The sequence below is a fragment of the Sparus aurata genome, chromosome 18 (assembly GCF_900880675.1).
Source record: "Sparus aurata chromosome 18, fSpaAur1.1, whole genome shotgun sequence".
NCBI lineage: Eukaryota > Metazoa > Chordata > Actinopteri > Spariformes > Sparidae > Sparus > Sparus aurata.
The window spans coordinates 15,705,122-15,725,257 of record NC_044204.1 but is presented as its reverse complement, the minus strand read 5'-3'; the positions used below and the strand labels follow the sequence as shown (position 1 = coordinate 15,725,257).

At 41.4% G+C, this 20,136-nt stretch overlaps 1 protein-coding gene across 3 annotated transcripts in view; it reads right to left on the bottom strand.

Annotated features, from left to right (window-relative positions):
- The window catches only part of myot (myotilin), a 29,540-nt gene that overhangs the window by 7,782 nt on the left and 1,622 nt on the right, over nucleotides 1-20,136 (bottom strand). Inside the window, exons 1-13 of one of the 3 annotated variants that reach the window (XM_030396413.1) lie at nucleotides 14,931-15,092; nucleotides 12,084-12,135; nucleotides 11,825-12,002; nucleotides 11,670-11,732; nucleotides 11,367-11,508; nucleotides 10,878-10,901; nucleotides 10,284-10,403; nucleotides 9,967-10,171; nucleotides 4,391-4,616; nucleotides 2,448-3,586; nucleotides 1,905-2,055; nucleotides 1,508-1,609; nucleotides 779-816 (exon numbers count right to left, since the gene is read on the bottom strand). In XM_030396413.1, the coding sequence (XP_030252273.1) occupies nucleotides 779-816; nucleotides 1,508-1,609; nucleotides 1,905-2,055; nucleotides 2,448-3,586; nucleotides 4,391-4,616; nucleotides 9,967-10,171; nucleotides 10,284-10,403; nucleotides 10,878-10,901; nucleotides 11,367-11,508; nucleotides 11,670-11,732; nucleotides 11,825-12,002; nucleotides 12,084-12,091 (2,396 nt within the window). In that variant the 5' untranslated portion in view covers nucleotides 12,092-12,135; nucleotides 14,931-15,092. Of the gene's footprint in view, nucleotides 1-778; nucleotides 817-1,507; nucleotides 1,610-1,904; nucleotides 2,056-2,447; nucleotides 3,587-4,390; nucleotides 4,617-9,966; nucleotides 10,172-10,283; nucleotides 10,404-10,877; nucleotides 10,902-11,366; nucleotides 11,509-11,669; nucleotides 11,733-11,824; nucleotides 12,003-12,083; nucleotides 12,136-14,930; nucleotides 15,093-20,136 lie in introns of those variants that run through there. The other 2 variants (XM_030396412.1, XM_030396414.1) reach the window with 2 other exon arrangements.

The following is a 20,136-nucleotide window of genomic DNA, read 5'->3' as shown; positions in this document are numbered from 1 at the left end:
ATGTAAATAGAAGAGGGAAAGCCTCCTGAGTGTTTCTGAAGGTCAGGCCTCACAGTTTTCTGTACAGACCACAACTTTATAACTTGTACAAAAATTTACTTTGAACTTTATTCACTGATTTGATGGGTAAATTTGTTGCTGAAGCATCTGCTAACTGCTGCTAGATGTAGCTGCTGTTAGGTAGTTAGCTAAGAAATCAATGAAGGTAAGTAAGCAGTTCCACTTATCAGCCCCTGTCAGGAGCCAAACCCAGCATAAAAACCACCATGGTACCATATTCCTTGTTGCCAAACTGGCCTCTGTAATCTCTGAGGCTTTGTTGTTCCACCCCAGTCTGGTCATGTTCAGTGGTAGCTACCAGTCCGAGGAGATGGACAGACTGCTAAGTCCATGGCAGGGGTTGGACCTGCATTCAGCGCAACTGGCTATTGTAAAATTCAATATCAAAATCTGCCCTCCCTAGTTGTCTGTTTTTATAGGAAATATGCAACTTTGCCTAAGTGCTACACAAGCCATTTTATGGGTACTTTTTTTAGAGTAGATTTTAAATGACTGTTTATATGGTTGGTTGATCTGCAAATTATCATGCATGATGAGCTGGACAACCCTGAAAAGAACATGACCATTATCATTTTGAATCCATCTATTTTTAAAAGATTGATTTGGTTTTACAGCCTCATCGATTCAGTGCCATACTGGACGGGAATCTCGAACTTCTGATGTTGACTGGAACCGTGGATTAATAACTGAGCAATATTCATACATAGATTGTATTTACCACAGTCCACCTGTGTGTCTTCCTTCTGGTGACTCTGGCTGGAACAGAAAACAGATCAACATAAGCAGAAGTAATGACAGGTTTAAACTTACTGTACTCGTCAACAGGTTGATAAAATGCCAGGAGGGTAAGTCTGTGTATGTGATGTGTGTGTTTGTGTGTGTGTATTCTGACACAATGGTCCTGTTGTCACCAGTGAAAGGGGCTCGTTCTCAGAAAACAGGCTTTAAATAACCGCTGACAAACCTTGCTGGCTTCAGAGGAAACGTGTGTCTTTGTGTGTACATGTGTTTGTTGTGTGTTGGTGCTATGTGTGAAAGAGAGAGAGAATAGAAGGTGCAAAGCCCTATGAGCGACAGAGGCTTTTTGACAGTACAATCCTACGCACGCGCGCGCGCGCACACACACACACACACACACACACACACTTGAAAATTACAGCTCAGTGGGGCTGCTGATAATACTGCCAGGCTTTTTCAACTTTGGGCTTGGGAGCCCATCAGGAGGCCCTGAGAGGGGAACGGGCTCCCTGTGCAGCCATTCAAACCCAAATGACTGTAATAATGTGTGGTCTTTACTTGATAGCAAAATGAAAGCTAATGGCTTTTGGACCAGAGCCAACATAAATGCAGCACAGCAACACACCATTACAATCTGAAACACGCTGACTGAAGGATTTTTAAAAAAGATTTTGGTGTCTACTGACTAAAGAAAGGTCTGCTGTCGTACCTGGTCAAGTTGTGAGTCTGAAAGATTGTCTTGGTCAAACATGTTGGTGGCGTTGTCTGGACCCAGCAGCCTACGAGCCATACGCTCCTCATAGGACAGTTTCTGTCAAAATTGAAGCTTTATACTGGTAACTAATTTCTTTGACACACATAGGAAGTGTGCTGTGATCTGTTTTGGTAAACTTTTGCATTATTTATTCTGTTAGGTTCAAACAGGCACACACTGTGTCAGTGTGAATGAGCTGGAATGTGTAAGTGTGTTAGTAGATGGGATGATTTGTTTTTTTTTTCCTTTTGTTGATGAATGAAATGAAGGATCTTGCATTTCCAACACAGTTTGCAGGACACACACACACACTCTCTCTCTCTCACACACACACACACACACACACACCCACCTGACTGGTTCTCCTCCTGGCCTCCTTTGATCGCAGCTTCTTTTCCAGGTCCTGGATGAGGGCGTCTTTAGAGCCCTGGATGTCGTCATCCGTTGATCGAGAGGAGGAAGGCCGAGGAGCTACAGACTTCTTCAGGATGGGCTTGGGAAGGCTGGGTGACAGAGAGAGAGATAAAAGTTGGAGAAACACAAGTTAAAAAGCACAAGAAGACAGCATAGATGAAGAAGAGAAGAGTAGGTCTGAAATCTGCAGAAAGTTGCACTCAAATACAGATTCATACACCTAATTGAACTCTAAATCTACAACACTTCAATTGGTAGCAATCCTGGCCTTTACTTTGGGGATGATGATGCCAACCAGTCGGTAAGTTCACTTGCTTTTAAATCATTGTAAACAGTGCCTTCTATGTTCTGGGAAACGTTCTCCCTTTTAAAACTTACACAAATCTGTTCAATCCGAATAAGATATATACATTTTGCTCCTCAAAGCAATATTTTTCTAGGTGTGGGAAATTGATGGAAATTGATGTAAAATTTGACTCACATGTTTGGCGTCCCCTTGTAGCTGGCAGGCAGGGAGACCACAGCAGGCGGTACCCTGTTCTGACTGTTGGGAGTGTTGGATTGTGAGAGAGAGGAGGAGGATGGAGAGAGAGGGGAGTGAGGGAAGGAAGGGGACACCTGGAGAGGCTGCTGTGGCAGGGAGGAAGGAGAGGAGGAGGCCCTCAAGGGAAGGAGAGGGCTGGAGGGGGAGAGTGGGGAACGGCTGGGGGAGGTGGAGGGGCGGGGCAGGTTAGAGTTGGGAGACAGCTTGGAGGAGGAGAAAGGGGAGAAAGCAGACTGAGAGGGCAGTACGGAGCAGAGGAAAGCAGCAGGTGCTGACATGTTGTCCTGGTTTGCTGGCAGGGTGGCGCTGCCGAGGCCGGTGGCACTGGGGATGCTGGGGGTGAGGGTGATGGTGGAACGCATGGTGGTGCGGGGGAGAGTGGAGGAGGATGCAGAGAAAGGGGAGGGGGGAAAGGTGGTGTGGGGGAGAGTGGCAGAGGATGCCGAGAAAGGGGAGGGGGGAGAGGTGGTGTGGGGGAGAGTGGCAGAGGATGCCGAGAAAGGGGAGGGGGGAGAGGTGGTGTGGGGGAGAGTGGCAGAGGATGCTGAGAAAGGGGAGGAGGGAGAGGTGGTGGAGTCAGAGGGACTGAGTAAGGGGGCAGTGGATGAAAAAGGAGGTGCAGCAGAGGAGGCGGGGGTGGAAATAGGAGAGCTGAGACTGGATGAAGAGGGAGAGGACCTGCCCGTGCCATTGGCCTGGGTCTGGGTCTGAACGACAGATTGGGCATGGTTCTGACTGAGGCTTAGTGACTGAAACTGGGTCTGGGTCTGGGACAAGGACTTGGACACTGATTGAGTTTGAGAGAAAGACTGACTTTGTGTGGACACCTTTTTAGTTTGACTCTGTGTCTCTGTAACATTTTGACTATTCTGGGGACTGTTGAGGTTCAGTTGGGAGTTATTTTGGTTCTCCTGGGCCTCCCTCAGGACACTTTCATAACTGGGTGCCTGGAAGGAAGGTTGTGACTGAATAAAGTGCCTCGGTCGCTCATAGTTAAAGGCACTGGGGGGGAAGGTGCTGGGAGTGAAGGATGGCAGGTCTGACAGGTTCATGTTGTTGCCTCCTGGCTGGGAGGACTGGAAAAGAATTGACACACACATTTACAAAGAGTGAATCAGATGGATTTGTACAATTTCTGACTGCAATAAAGAAAAGAAACTGAGAAACCTTTATACATTGCCATTCACTAGGTTAAAGCTAACTAACACATTTCTTAAATACCATGGGCCCAGTCTTAGGCCTGATGCAAAGTGGCAGACAGAACAGGTGTGACTGCTAGTTTCTGACAGACACAGTTATCATTTTCATGCCCAGCACCTACGTTGTCTAATTAGCAAATGAACCTGCGGCTATCTGGTCACTATAGGCTTGTTGATGCTGAAATGGGGTGTAGTCAATCTTAGCACAATGTGTTTTTTACACAGCAGAAAGCGAATGCACCATAGACGAAACTGGTCCATATAGACGAGCCAAAAGCTGGTCCAAAGTTAATGGTGTAGTATTTTTCCTGCTAATTTTTAAACAGCTCAGGTAGAGCTCAGGGTTTATGAGGAGGATGGCTGCTTTACACCAAACACAGACCATGGACCACATGCCTGTCCCTCAGTGTTGACAAGTGTCGCTGTTAAAATAGCAATGTGTACCTTCCCTCCTGAAAGGTAATAGGAGATGAATCTCTGATAGTTTAATTCATGTTACACTCAAACACACCTATAAATAATTAAGAGGTACAATAAATCACATACACAACCTATTTGAACCCAACTCTGCGCCTAGGTTATCAATGTTTAACTAGCAATGTGGACATACAAACTCACATATCATAGAACCAAATAAGTTTTGTCAGGCAGCACAAAACTTGGTGTAAGAGAAGTTCTTACAGTGAAACTGAGCTTGCTTGGGGTGAACAGCTTTGGTGTTTGGTTTGTATCCTTGATTTCAGTTGGTGGTGGCGGTGAGGGTGAGGGTGGAGGGGGAGGGCTGGGCGTAAAAGAGAGGACAGTAATCTCTGGTGTCCTTTGTCCCTCTGAGCTCAGGACACTCTCCTCTTCGCTGCGGCCGAAGGGTTCTTTAGAGGAGTGGTTGGCCAGCTGGGGCTCTGGGAACCTGACAGAGGAATCAGACATGTTGGCAAATTTGGATATTTGGATATATTCGAAAGCAGAGAGAGTCAGAGGAACCGATCAATAACAGACAGAAATAGTTGTGATGAAAACCATCTGAAGCTAAAGGGATTTTTATTTGTGACAATATCCCCACCTCCAGGCAGTGGCGTCCGCTCTAACATGATATAATACCAAGATCCAAAGGCACCACACAGTTGTTGTGCCTAATTATAGGCGTACAATCATCCAATTGGGTAAAAGTTGAGTTTGCATGTAGGAAAACTAGAACATGCTGTGTGGATCTTTTGATTAATAGATTGGACAGAGGCTGCACAAGCTAATTTGCAAAAAAAGAAAATGGTTGTACTCAGTGCTGAATTTTGTGACCAAGCCTATAGGTACAATCATAGCTGAGATTTTTACCTTCATCATCAATATGTCAACTGGTGAGATAACTATCAAGTATCAAGCAGAATTTATGTTCCAGTGCGGCTGCCATCATACTACTGGGACTGTCTAATGAGAGTAACAGATATCAGAGGGTCTGCTCACATTTCAGCCCACTCAGTAGTTTTCTTCCTGTATTACTGAGCCAGGCTGGTCCTCTACTTTTCTACTAGGAAAGAATGTTGTTCCCATGACTACCACGTAGTCTCGGCTACGCAGGAGCATAATGACAATAGCAGTCTCTATCTTCGCTCTCTCTCACACACTCATTCATTTATATACACTTGCTCACTGTTTTTCTGCATTTCCCCTGGTCTCTTGAGGGCACAAGATTTTTGGCCAGCCAGCATCAGCTGACTTTGAATCAGAGACTCCCATCTTCAATCTGGATTAAAACACACTGATAGACTATCACATTTTTGACCCAATGTGAACCTAAATCCTAAGAATGAAATGTGAAAAACATTAAAAAGGATTACTGATGAATGTATGGGAAACCCTGTTGTTTGTGACATATTAACAGCAATTTTGCTGTTTGCATTTGTTCCTATTCTAACAAAGGCCATTAACCCATTTAGCTGAATCAAAAAACTAAAAACTAAAAAAAATTACAAAAAAAGAAAATCAGAAGCCCAAAATTAACAATCGAATAGCTTCCAAGAACAAATATCCAAACAGTTAAATATTTGGGTTGGACAAATATTTCCCCTAGTGTTTCGATGTATTATTGTTGGTGCAGCTGATGCAAAGACAACTGGATTGTTTCTATTTCCTCAAATCCGCAAATAACAACAACAAAGGTCAAAGTTTGAGTTAATTCAATAATTGAGTCTTTAATAGAAATGGATCGCTAGTTAACATCCTTAAGTTAAGACATCTTGACTTGCACAGGTGTTACTATTAATATCAATGACATTCAACTGCCCCAGCGATGTAAGTCATGTGAGCCAGCATGCACAACACCAAATGACTGAAAGTGTCACACCTGAAAGTAATGCAGCAATGATTAATGATTATCAAACACACCTGTCAGTGACAAGTCAATGTGGGTCTATCTAACATACACAGAAACCAACATGGTGAACCTATAGCTCTCAGACATGTCAGCAGCAGTGTACTTTACTTTGTTCATTCTATTCAATTGGCACTGTGACCCTGGTCATTTTAAACAGCAAAACTGGTGTTTCCATTTAGACTGATACATGAACATCATAGTTGTCTTCCTCTGCAAATGGCTAAATGATCATATTACACGATCATATAGAGCGCTCGTAGAATGCATTAGCTTTGAGTGGATATTAGCCTGTGTTCAAGTGACTGAATCACTGAGTGTACATGTAAATGTATGTTTGAAATGCTACTATTTGAAAAATAATGTGTGCTTGTGTGCATGTCTATGAGCATACAGTACATCTGCATGGGCGTTTGTATGTGTATTTGTGTCATTAAGTGGCCAAAGCTATATTGGTCTTGGAATTCGGACATCAGCTGGCAGGTGCAGATACTCTGCTGGTGACCCAACCCATTTAACACACACACACACACACACACACACACACACACACACACACACACACACACACACACACACACAAGCTTTGCATGGCATTGTGGGTATAAGCATACTAAGCTATCATAAGTCCTCTGTATGGCCGTGACAATATGAATATTTCACAGAATTTAATCAAACTTTTGGAAATAAAAGTATCTGCTGGATCAACCAGCACTCTGTAGTGAAATCAACTGGGAGGTGACATAAATTGCATAATTCTGTAAAAGGGATTATGTATGAATATCATTCGTGATTCATTTGACTGTTCATCTGTCTACCTGAGGACCAACAGCTGAGCTGGGTTCAGTTTAACTTAACTGTGTTGACAGCCAGTCAGAGCTCAAAAGAAAGGCACTGAGATGGAAAACACTTCTTTAACTCGTTCTAAGGTGTGCCAAACATGTAAAGCAAAATGTCTTCAGGAAAAAACATGACTGGTTTTCAAACTTGAAAATAATATTCAACCCACAATAATAACTAACCCTTTCCCATCACTAATCTGAGGTCATTAATTTTATTGTCGGAAAGATTCCAACCAACGGAAGCACAGTATGCTACAGATAATCCAGTTCCTCTTTCCCAAATCAATAAAATAATCAGATGAACTTCCAGTCGGCCGGGGAACCTCAACATGACCTTAACAGCCAGACTGCTGCCAACAGTTTCTGAACAACTGTTGTTGTTTGCAGCAGTGAGGAAGGGGGGGTTTCTGAAGGACACAGACGCCATGTCTGCAACTTCACATTACGGATGAGATCATAGCACCCGACACTGATACAGAGTGGACTGTTACACTCAGCCAAACATACTTTACACCATGGACTTGAGTCAATGCATGTCAAAGTTAGGAGACTTACTTAAGTATCAAATGCAAAAGCTCAAGAGGGAAAATATTACCAAATACTCGCTGAGGGGCATCTGTGGTATTATGCTCAACTGTTATTTTTCATCTGCTGCAATATTTCTACACTTTTGGTGGGAAGGTATTTCCCAGTATTTCTCACAGTTAAGCAATGTTTTTGTATCGAAAACTGCAAAACAAAGTAGTGCCTGAGTGGGGGTGTCATTTTTCCATTCTATGTGACTGCACATGAATGCACCATTCTGGCAGTCTTGTTAATCAGTTACTTCAAACTCAGTTTTTTTTTGTTTTTGTTTTTTTTGGCATCACAAATGCAAAACACAAAAACTGACTGCGATGAGTGCAAATCTATGAGACCACCATATGAATACTGCTCATAGCTACCTAATATTTGACAAAATAAACTACAGTATCACAGGCTAAATCATATGAGCTCTTTTGTAGGCCTGCTGGTAAACAGTGGAGCCTGAAGGACACACAGTCCAAACTACCACTAAGGATGAGCTCATAGCCCATTTTAAGGTACCACTTGGCTGTCTGGCGGGCAGCGAACACAACTTAACAGCACAATAAAGACACATATTTATAGCAGGTCTCTGAAGAAGCTGCAGAGGATCCCCAGAAAAGTGTGGGGTAGGTTAATATCGTATTTCAGGTCAGTTCAGGTGAATTATACGGTATATGAGTGAAAATGTGCCAAGCACTAATGAATCCTCACCTTCAGTACTGCCAGACGTCGACTTCACTACCACATCATTTCAAAATAAAACCTTGCTTCTAGAAAAACCAAAGCTCTAGCCTACTTTTGAACACGGTGTGTTCTGAAAAGTGTTACATACTTTTGCGACGACGAGCATTAACAGGTGCTCAAATGTTCACTGACCGTTTAAAAAAAATTAGGAAGAATAGCATCGTCGGCTGAAGTGGAGTTAGCTAAATGTTAATTAAAATTACCTGAGGGCTAACTTTTTTCCTCCTCGTAGCTTGTTTGAAAGAGCACCAAGCCAGATGAGACACACACCCAGAATAGACTAAAGTCAGGCATAGTTTGACCTTTTAAAGACGACATAGAATATTATGTTTCCATGATGTACACAAGGAGGGAAACTAGCTTGTTTAAACATCAGCTAACGTCAAGGTAGAAAGAAAAAATCGTTAGAAACATTAGAAAAGTGGCTCCAAATGTCCAAAGTTCCCGACGGGTCAACGGCAGCCGTTAGTTGTGCGACGACAGAAGGAGATGTTTTCTTACCTCGTTGAACGTTTTCAACACAACTGTCCACAAACTTAAGTGAAACCGTGAGAATTAAAGTGAGACGGCTTCCACCGTGTGGAGCGGCTCCGCGCTCCGACGTGAAGCGGGAGGCTGGACTGCAACAGGTGACACCGCGCGCTCACGAGGGCTATGTGGAGAGACTGGACCGCGCGCGCGTCCAGCTGATTGGTTCAATTTTTTAAAAACTCAGCATCGTCATCACAGCTGGATCTCTGTGCTCCAGGGTCACAGCTGTTCACTTAAAGTATCACTCAATGTGATTTTACCATAATCAGTGTTTTAAGCCCCTTTCAGCAGCTACATTTATTCCCCTCGTTAACTGGCCAAAACAATATAATATTCTCATCATATATACACTATTGAGTCCTCACTTGGTCTCATTGGGTCATTATTGTGAAAGAAACAAAGAAAGAAAAATGAACTGGAATATTGCTACGTTCTACAGTTGTAGAGTGATACAACAGCGACCTCGTGTGGTTATTTGGTGGAACTACAACAGTGTCTGCTTTGAAATGTGTGCTCCTGAAGAAATACGGTGCATACAGGATATACGTACAGTGAAATGTATGGAGGCCCATTTCCGCCTGACAAAATAATAATGTTAAGTTAGCCAAGTCATAATTAAGAGTTAAAAAGTCAAAATTGTGAAATAAATTGTGACTTTTTAAAAAGTTCATAATTTACTTTTTATCATAGAATCAAGACTCACCATGGGAATACTTGGGGCTACTTTTATCAAGCTTAGTCTTTTTCTCCTACCTTTAACCGGCAGGGATGGGCTTCCACAAACATGAGAAAACGAGTGTGTCAGTGAATTAATAGATAAATAAATACTTGTTTGCAGCTACCATATACTGAAATAAATAGTGTTTACTTTTTTCTAAGCTCAAAAAAGTCTATTCAGCAATCAGAATCAGAACCTTTACGTAACATTTTAGTGACAGATAGAAACTTCCTGAAGAACTGCGCTGCAATTTGTAACTGTGTTGCAAGGTAAAAATAATACGGTCAGGAGTCAGAGGTCAGAGGTCATTCCTACATGTGAGAGATGTGTTCAGAGAAAATAAGGATTGTGACTATTTTCCACTTTGCTATAATGAAGAAGTGCATCACAGTTTATTGTTCAAACAACACACAGGTCAGCACTATTCAATGTTAATAGACACTGACTGAGATCGACATGTGTGTCTTGTGAGTGTGCACCATCAACTCACTCTGCCAGAGGGATGTTATCCTCTGGAGGGCTGTCAGGCCACTCAGGAGGGGGGAGGGTCATGGAGTCGGGCAGCTCAAAGGGAAAGTCCTCGCTGCTTTTTAAGGAGGAGGAAGTCTCCTGTTGGAACAGAGCCTCCTCTTTCTGTCTGAGAGAAACTGCTTCCTGCTGATGAACGGCCTCAATCTCCAGCTGCTCCTCCAGGTCTGCAAGGAGAGATGCAAAACAAGAAATACTGATCATATTCATTGTATGATACATACCAACAGATGGACTTGTAGTTCATAAATTATAGATATATATGAATGGATGTCTAACCTTCGTAAACTTCCAGGATTGCAGAGCAGGACACTGTGCCAAATGAGTTGATGGCCACACATTTAAACAGACCTGAGTCTTCAGGAAAGGCCTCTGTGATCACCAGTGTACACAGCTCCTCTGCAGAGGTAACACAATGGACGTTTTCCATTCAATAAAAATATTCCACACAAGATCTCATTCTTACAGACATGCGCTCATATTTTTATTTTTGAAATCAGAGCAAAATACTTGATGTACTGAATTATAAAGCAAGTTCAACATAATAATACTCCAGACCTTTTCCCAAACTCGTTTTTATTTTTCAGAATCCTTGCTTTCTGTCAGTTTGGTCTTGGATCTATGATATGTTAAATCTCTCTACAGGGTGCAGGGTCATTATAAAGATTACTGGAGGATCCGAAGAGGTGACAGTATCCAGTATTTCACTAAAACCAAACAAAATCCTAGAGTAAAGGAACAAAAGATGTTCTGTATCAGATTTTTTTTTTTCTTTCTTATCAGTTTGATCGTTCTGGACCTGACATTTATCTCAGGACTCCCTGCCCCCACTTATTTACAATCATCATTTTATAACCAGTGTTCTGTACGTACCTGGCACTGATGCAGAGCTGGCCTCTGGGAAAAGAGAAAAAAAAAAGAAAAGTTTTTTTTTGTTTTTTTTATCAAATTCATCAACATATATGAATCACAGCTGCCATACATCTGAAATAAATCAGTTCACTCTTGTGTAATAATACTGTCAGATCAAGTGCCAGCTGTGATACCAAATAATGATTAAGTTATATGTTCATGCAGCTTCATAGATCTGGATAAACACTATATTTAGAGTCCTGAGTTAATATTCAACTGTGTATTAGGCGAGAAACTTTTACATCTGACCCTGTGTCAGCCATAAACGTTGAGCATTTTATTGTAGCTACAGGCTGATGATCTCCATCTACAGAATAATAACTTCTGCTACTCGATTCTTCAGCCGTGGGCTACAGGACAGTGTTTCATAAAGTTCATTGGCATAAAAGTCAAAGCTTTTAATTTGGATGGAATATGAAGTCTAATGAGTCACACACACAATACACTCACTCTTGCGTAGTATCCTAAAATCATCAGAGTCCAGCACTTGTTCGTCCTCTCGGTACCAAATGACCTGCAGGGGAGGGGTCCCCCTCAGTCTGCACTCCAGGACCACCAGCTGCCCCTTCACTGTGGACACGTCGTGGAGGCACTGGTGGAGGTGATGGACGGATAAAGAGTCGGAGAAATGGAAAGTAGAGGATGGAGGAGAAGGGGATATTATCGTTTTTAGCAATCTCATATTTATACTTATCTATCTATACTAGTTGACAGAATATAAACATACATGGAAGTATAATAAGTGTGTTTTACCTTTACAAAAGTAGGAGCCACTCCATTCCCTGAGTAGTTCTGATTGTAGATTGGACTCTGAGTCTGGAGATGGAAAATCTTGTGTTTAACTGAACTTGTATCATAATTGTTAAGTTCATCAAATAAGATAGCTCATTTGATTTGGATGTGATTACCCTCTGAGGGCTGACACACAGCGGCTGCACCAGGCTGGAGTGTCTCTGGGCCAGGAAGGTTGAGGCGGAGGCGGTGCTTGAGGAGCAGGAGGAGAGCTCTCGAGAGGAGGATGCAGAGGAGGAGGAGGAGGAGATGGTCAGGGACATGGTGCTGGTCTTCTTCTGCACCCTCTGGACGCTGCACATTCGCACATCAGCAGTGATTATGTTTCTGTTCTTTATTATTTTGTGTGTGTGTGTGTGTGTGCACCTGACTTACTTTGCCATGTTTCAGGCGCTCCAGGAGGCAGTGACAGACGTTATTAAACTCCCTACAGAGACAATAGCAGACTGTCAGACATGTTACACTCTCTCATACCACATCAGCTTATCTCACAGTCATAAACTTGTGTGTATTGTGTTTCATTAAATTAATAATAGGCAGGATTTTGCGGGCATGCATGGTCAAGCATTACTATGTAATCCGGGGTTTTACTGCCCAGTGAGGGAGGACATTTGCTTAGTTACATGCATTCATAGTGAGTACTATATCGGTGGAGTAAAATGCTCTCTCCGGTACTGCTAAGACGCCACTTGAGCAGGAGATTCAGATCTCAGTTTCCCGCCTGGCAAACATCGTGTAACATTACGTGGCGCGGCTTGTGTTTCGAGCTATTTCGATGGGTGAATGTGAAAGTGTAATAAAAAGAAAAAGAAAAAGGTTACTGTAAACAACACAGATCTACTTAATGTGAATACAGTGTGGCTTTAAAGCAACACTATGTAACTTTTCTTTAACCTTAAAATAACAGCTTATAATCATGTCGGTGGTGCATCAACCATCAACACGCACTATGTGACTTCAGCGAGAGGGGAGGATCACAGCGTTACATATATGTTCACTTCAAGATACAAGTTTTCAACACATAACATTGTTATGACCTAATGACTTTTATTTGTAGTCAGCACCTGCATTACATCTGACAAATTGTTACAGACCTTGGATTTGTATTTACGGCGCCATATCACACAAAATGCTCTACATTATGCTGCTTTAAGTTTAATGTAGTCTGGTAAAACACCACCACAACATCACAGCCTTAGAAAGTGCCATCAGGTTCAGTCATCACCTTTCTGAAAGAGCGTAAACTAAAAGTTCTTAACTTCTATAAAGGTCTGATCTCACTATTTTGCCTGCACGTACTGCACTTTTTAAGTACAGAAATGAAAGGGAATAATTTGATTGGAGCAAACAAAAATGTAGTCAGTGCTAAATACTGTACATTCTCAAGTTTAGCCGCACACTCGCTCAACCTGCCCGACCTATAATGTGTCATAATTTCATCCAGTCGAAAGATCAGAGTTGGTCAATTCCTGTTGGTTGTTTTCGCTCAAATTCGAGTGTTACTGGTATCAGTTATTGGGAAGCACTAGAAGAATAGAATAAAAATGTGTCCAATGGCTTGAGAGCATGCAGAGAAGAAAACCCAAGAATAAAATAGGGTGACTTGTAATTATAGTGAATAATAGAAGACTTAGTTGGGAAAAATAACTTTTTTTTGTTTTCAATTCAATTTCACATAACTTCTTAAAAAAACAAACAAACTAACAAAAAAACAATTTGCTAATATTATTTGTTATCCCATCATATACTACATATGCTTGCCATGGCCTATACTATAGCTGGGATGCAATGTCCAATATTTGCATTGTTAGCAAAATGTTAGTAAAGCATCTTTTCTGACAATTCTATGGTTATCTGCAAACTAAAAGCACTAGGAAAGACTACAGCATGCAGCCATGCTTACTGCCAGAAATCCTAAATTTGAAGCCAAATTACAGCAGACTTTTTCTGTGTTTGTCCTTCATTAAAACGGGTGCTGCACTAAAAATATTCACCAAATACAAGAACAGCTGTGATAAACCCAGAAATCCTGCTGTCACCACAGTCTATTCCTTCTTAAACGTTGCAAAGCTTGGCTGAACAGGCAAAATCGAAAAAAATAAAATAAAATGCTTGAGTGTTTTATACCCTGGGAGATCCCAGTGAGAGCAAAAAACATTCTAACAACAGATGGAACTCCAGATGGTTTATTTAATTTAATCCTGCCATCAACCACATACACAAAAAGCACAGAATCACTCCAACAACGATGAGCAAACTATAGACAAAGTAAAACAAACTATAAAAAGCATGTAACATAAAGAATATACTTTGCATAGAATTGACCTCACTTTTCACCAGAAGTCTGTGCTCCAGTGTCAACTGGAGGAAAGATTACAAGAATATATTGACTATGCAGATTTCTCTTCGTAGTGGTGCAACAATACAGCGTATGTATATACTGAGGGGTACACGTATCTAGTTAATATTTTGAGACAGGCTATTTACTCACCTTAGTCATGCCTGATACTTGAACATGGAACAGATTCTCCACTCCCACTTACCATGTGCCCATCTCCTCGAGTGACCACAGAATTACCAGAAAAAACACACATACACATCTTAACTACCAAGAGTGGACTCTCACTCTACACTGATGATGTGTGGACCTCTGTTTCTGAACATTTTGAAAAATAAAAGGAGGAAACATAAATTGAATAGAAAATGTACTTTAAATGTCTTGTCATATGATATAACTGCAGATGTGTTTGTTTTCTAAACAAATTGCCAGGAGGGGACCTGCATTCTTAAAGGACGTCCACCTAAGAAAGAGGGGACTTCCATATTCTGAAGTGAAGCTGTCGTTACCCATTCTTCTCCTATTCAGAGTTTGTTTACTGCAAAATTTTTCTTTGTTCTTTCAAAAGTTGATGATTTCACTTTGATTTCAATATCTAAACATTCTATTCATATATATGTATATATATGTATATTTTAACTCTGTGACAGAAATGTTACAAAAAGATTAATGGTCACTTTAACACATGTGCACACACACAGAGTGCAACAATTATATGAATACTGAAGTGAACCATATAAATCTAAATTTGGAATTCGCAGCATTTCTGGACAACCCAACCCCGTGCCTATGACAGGAGCTATATCGCCTGTTGAGTACACTTATATGCTGCACTCTTTCAACATCAGACCAACAAATGCATCACCTCCTACGTACCCACTTACCCATAAGTGTGCCCATCATGGACTCCCTTTGTTTAGCAATAGCATGGGGTATTTCATTTCATCCAGTTAATTGAAGGTTTATGAAGCCTTTCTTGTTTCACACCCACAAATCCCAGCCTGCTGCCTTCTGTGGCTGTTTCCTGCGCCCAGAGAAGGAGCTGACAGAGGAGGCCGAGGTTCAGGTTTCCAGGCTAAATTAAACTCTGCGGCCTCCTGAGCACAGCAGAGACTCTCTGACCTGAGAAAAATCTGGGTCTTCCCTGACAAAACTCACACAGACAAACAGTGGAGGAAAGCTTTACTTCACACAAAGATATTTTCTGCTCCACCGTCTATAACCTTTTATTTCAGTTTTATCACTTCTTACTGTCTGGTGCTTTGGTCCCTCCATTGAACTTACACCGACAGAGATCAACACAGACTTTGCACTGTCTAAACTCACAGCTTAAGCGAAAATATCTGCAGCATGTATAACATCCATGTGCACATCCAGTTTTCCCCTCAGATAATCACCCCCAGCAGGTATGTTTTTGTGCCTGTCGATAAAACAACAGCTGCTGCTGAACCCCTTCGTATCACTTGTCTCTCTGTTACATAATCAAGATTTATAGCAGCGCCAACAAGCTGCATTCACACAACGCTACTAATGTGTTGCCTGGCAAGCATAGATAGAAAGGCATTCAGGAAGTGATGGACAAGTTGATGACCCAGACAAGCACAAACAGATTTGTAATGTGTAATTATGACGCAGAAAATGTTCCAGCTAAAAGTCCGATATTTTTCTCATTTTGATGTGCATGTTGTTTAACTTTGGTGTCTAGTAAAACAGGTTTACATGCTTTAAAGGCCCTCTTTGTAGGAAAAGTTGATTTTGAGTCTTATTTCAAATACATAAAATAATGATGCTCTGGGTTTCCCAACTTGACAAAAAGTGATGCTTTGGAATTGTACAACGGGTCGCCACCATCCCAAAGAGTTTGGAGTGAGACTGAAAAACAGTTTAAAGAAATTATGGTAAGAAACTGTCAAAGATAATCCAAAACAGTAGCTACAATGTTTTACCATAAATCTTTGGAAACCTTGTGTTTGTTTAAACTCGTGCTATATAAATAAAGTGTATTGGATAAATCAAGAAACAGAGCTTAACTGTAATTTTCACTGTCATTATATGTTGAAAAACAGACTTTTACTGTAGAAATGCTTGTTATACCTTTCCGTTACTCTCTCAAGTAATAACAAATGGATCTAGTAGAAAACAATCAGGCGTATTTAGGTGTCTGGTGTCTGTGAGTGACTACAAAAGTGCCATCTTAGTTTAACATACAACAAGTACATTGATCAATTTTGAGGATGATATTAGATGAACTAGATTTGACATTTCAAAAAACGAAAAAAGGACAGTATTACTAATATTGTTACATCCACATCTTAATGCCTCTGCTCCTGTGGGGATCAGAGTACAGTCGTCCCTGACTGACCCAATAAAATGCACGAGAGATTTCGAGTCAGGTGTGAAGCGGCAGGCTGCTTTTGGATGCCAATCATAATGTAAAAACATGTTGTACTTACAGATTTACACCACACATGCACACCCGCATGCAGGGTTTATATTTGTCTGTGTGTTTACAGCAGCTACAGTAAATTGCTAAAATACATTCTACATATGAATAGACTAATTTTGAACCTTTGAATGAGCAGGAGCTCTGTGCTGGTGTTAGTACGTTAGTCTGTGGACAGCATGTTTTCTCACTTGTAGAGATATAGACTGTAAAAGATGACAGAAGATTCCTGTGCAAATACCCAACATAACATGACAAACAGATGTTCTGCTCTAACAGTGGAGTATTTTGACCTCTGGCACAACTGTGGGGTTTATATGGCAATGAATAATAATCGCTGATATATTTAACACTGTGTATCCTCCTGGGATGATGTTCATCATTCCACCTGTTTTGCTCCGGGCAGAACGGAGTGATGATGGCTCAGTTACTGTATATTACCGTGACTTCAGACACAGCTACACATTTTTTACCAGACAGGAGAGGACAGGACATTTCAGATGAGTCATGGTAGAGACTTTCTCATACAGTCTCTTATGCGACATGGCACAGAATCCGGCATTAGAGTTGTGTGATTATGTCGGAGGATGGAGGGAAACACTGCTAGATGGTTCATTTCTTAGCTGTTGCCATAGAAATGTCCTGTTTTCTGCATCAGTTAAGCATGTGTTATCTATTCCCTGGATTCTAAATCTACAAACTGCAACACAAAATATGTATTTCTCAGTCACATGGTTGTATTGTTAAATGCATTAAAAGCAAAAATCAACTTTAGATTCAATTTGATGAAGTAAGGCTTTCAGTAGCACAGAGGGGGAGACACCAACACCTTCCCACAAACCTTGTTAAATTTAAACAAACCACCCACTGTGTAATTCCAGCCTTGCACACAACACCATGAAGCCTCCAACCACCAGCAGCGCTCAGCTGTGGACAGATTTAGCCCAGCAGAGGCAGATTCTAGCAGCAGAGCCGGATGAGTGGACGGCGTTGAGATTTATCAGCAAGCAATCATTACATAAGTCTGTGGGCTCTAGTGTGATTGACAACAGACATCAAATCTCTGAACAATGCGTCGAACAACCATTAAAAGCACTTATCTTAGACTAACGTGTAGTCAGCCCTACATGTGTGCATATACATCACTTTAATCCAAACACAACTGTAGCAGAACAACAACAATAGGCGTGGGAATGTCAAGGCACCTGCGATGCCATTAGGTTTAGTTTGGGTTGATGTGTCTATTGAAATGTGTTAGATTAATTTTTTTAAAAGCAACACTATGTTACCTTTTTTGTACCAAAATCATGTTGATGGCACAGTGTCTAGTAACAGGGGGAATGGTGTCTCTGTCTCAGCCACTCTGCCCTCCCATCACTTGTTTCTGCACTATGTAACTTCAGTGAGAGGGGAGGATCACAGCGTAACATACATGTTTACAACACATAACATTGTTATGACGTAATGGGTTTTGTTTGTAGTTAGCAACTACATTACATCTGACAAACTTTTACAGACCTGGTATATGTATTTAACAGAGTGAACTGTAGGGGGCACCAAATTGCACAAAATATCAATTTCTACATGATGTTACTTTGAAAAAAACTAACAAATTTACTTCCATTATCCCTGCACACACTCAGCCATCCTCACCAAAAGTAAAGAAGTAGACTAGCTCAGAACATAGACACAACACACATGTTAATGTTTGCTACTTTTCACCATCATCTTACCAGTGACCTACTGGATTGGAAAAATTATGATTCACTTCTCTGCTTTGTGACAAAAATCTTTCGAGAGAGAAATGCTATATTTGTTCATCACTTATGACTAAATACCAAACAATTCTCATCATCCTCAGGCCGAATTTGGCCTGTTGTAAGGTTTGATTTGGTCGACCAGATGTTTCAATAGGAAAAATATATATAAATATAACTAAAGATGTTTGTTGAGCTATAAATGCTCTTTAAATATGATGGATCCCGAATTATGAATTATTTTTTATATTCTCATTTTGGCTGACAGTGACAGTTTACACAGCAAGGCAGTCAATTAGAAACTTGGATCCTCGTACCATTTAGCATTTTAAAAATACAGGAAATGTGTTTGCTTTAAACTTGTGGGTCACCATGAGGGTTTAGTTTTCATCCTGCAAACAATGAAGTTTGGGCACTCGTGCTTTAGAGCTACTTAGCAAAGGTTAGCATGCTAACACATCAGCTGAACATCAGCATGTTAGCATGAGGACTTTAAAGGTCCCATATTATGAAAAACATGTTTTCTCTGGTCTCTACATATATAAATGGGTCCTCCCTGAGCATGCCAACTCCCAGAATGAGGAAAACAAGCAATTCCTGTATGGTCTCCCACCCACTGGTAAAACGGCGCTCCTACAGGCTGTTCAGATTCAGCTCCTGTCATTACGTAACGAAAGGAGTCATTTACATAGGCCGGCCTCCTCTGCGTGATGATAGGAGATATCCAGGAGGGGGGCATTCATCCCCGAGCTGAAGTTCAGTGTGTCAAGCGGTAAGCAAGCAGTGTTTCGCAATGGCATCTCTCAGAGCTAGACACGCAAATTGCTCTGTTGTTGGTTGTATAAATCAACATCAGTGCCTATATTCTGTCCCAGCTACAGAACAACAGAAGAGACAGTGGTTGCGTTTCATTTTCAACAACAACGTGCCGGCTGTGCTTCCTGTTAGTTTGTATGCGTGTGCTAATCACTCACATTGGACTGCTTCAGTAATGAGAGTCAGTACAAAGCTGGCTTTGCCTAGATAATGACCCTCGTAAAAGGATCAGTCCCAACCATACCAGACCCAGCAACTGCATCAGAGCCACAGGTAAGTGTCGATGTTGATGTTGATGTTAATAATATTATGATGGAGCTTGGTTGTTACAGTTAAAAGTCTGAAAACATGTGCAGACTGGAGACAGAGACGATGCAAACAGTATCCAAGAGTTTGGAGACTGTGTTGGAGACAGACACAGCTTTCGTTAGCTGTTAGCCATTAGCTACATGGTAGTAGCTGTAACAACACATACGAACAAGCTAACCTTATTCAGACACACCAACCATTCTGAAATGTCCTGCTGCAGACACAGAGTCTCTATTTCTTCAGGAGCCTCTCCTTCTGGGTCTGATTCTGGGTCAAAATATGGTTGAACGATGGATCCACCATAACATTAGCGCATGCTACTGCTAGCGTAAGAGGCATCGTCTTCCTGAGAGTGACAGCAGGCAAGGCTCTCCAAGTAGGCGTTAACGGGCGGAGCTCATTAGCATTTAAAGGTGCAGGCACAGAAACAGCCTGCTCTCAGTAGAGCTCAGTAGAGCGACTTTTAGACATTGAAATGTCTGTGGCAAACCCATGGGCCAGGGATGGGTTTGGGACAATACATTTCAAATACAGAGTTGTTGGACCTCTGACAGCTGTGTAAAACTGATGAAAAACAGTATAATATGGGACCTTTAATCTTTAGCTCAAAGCACTGCTAGCATGACTGGACACTCTTAATGTTGTTGTTAGAGGAGTGTAGAGTTTGCTATTTATACGGTTACTGAGTAATGGACTTCTTAAATTAAGCAACTTTCCCACCACTACTTAGAGGTATCAAAGTTCAGACCTGCCTAGTGCTGTACT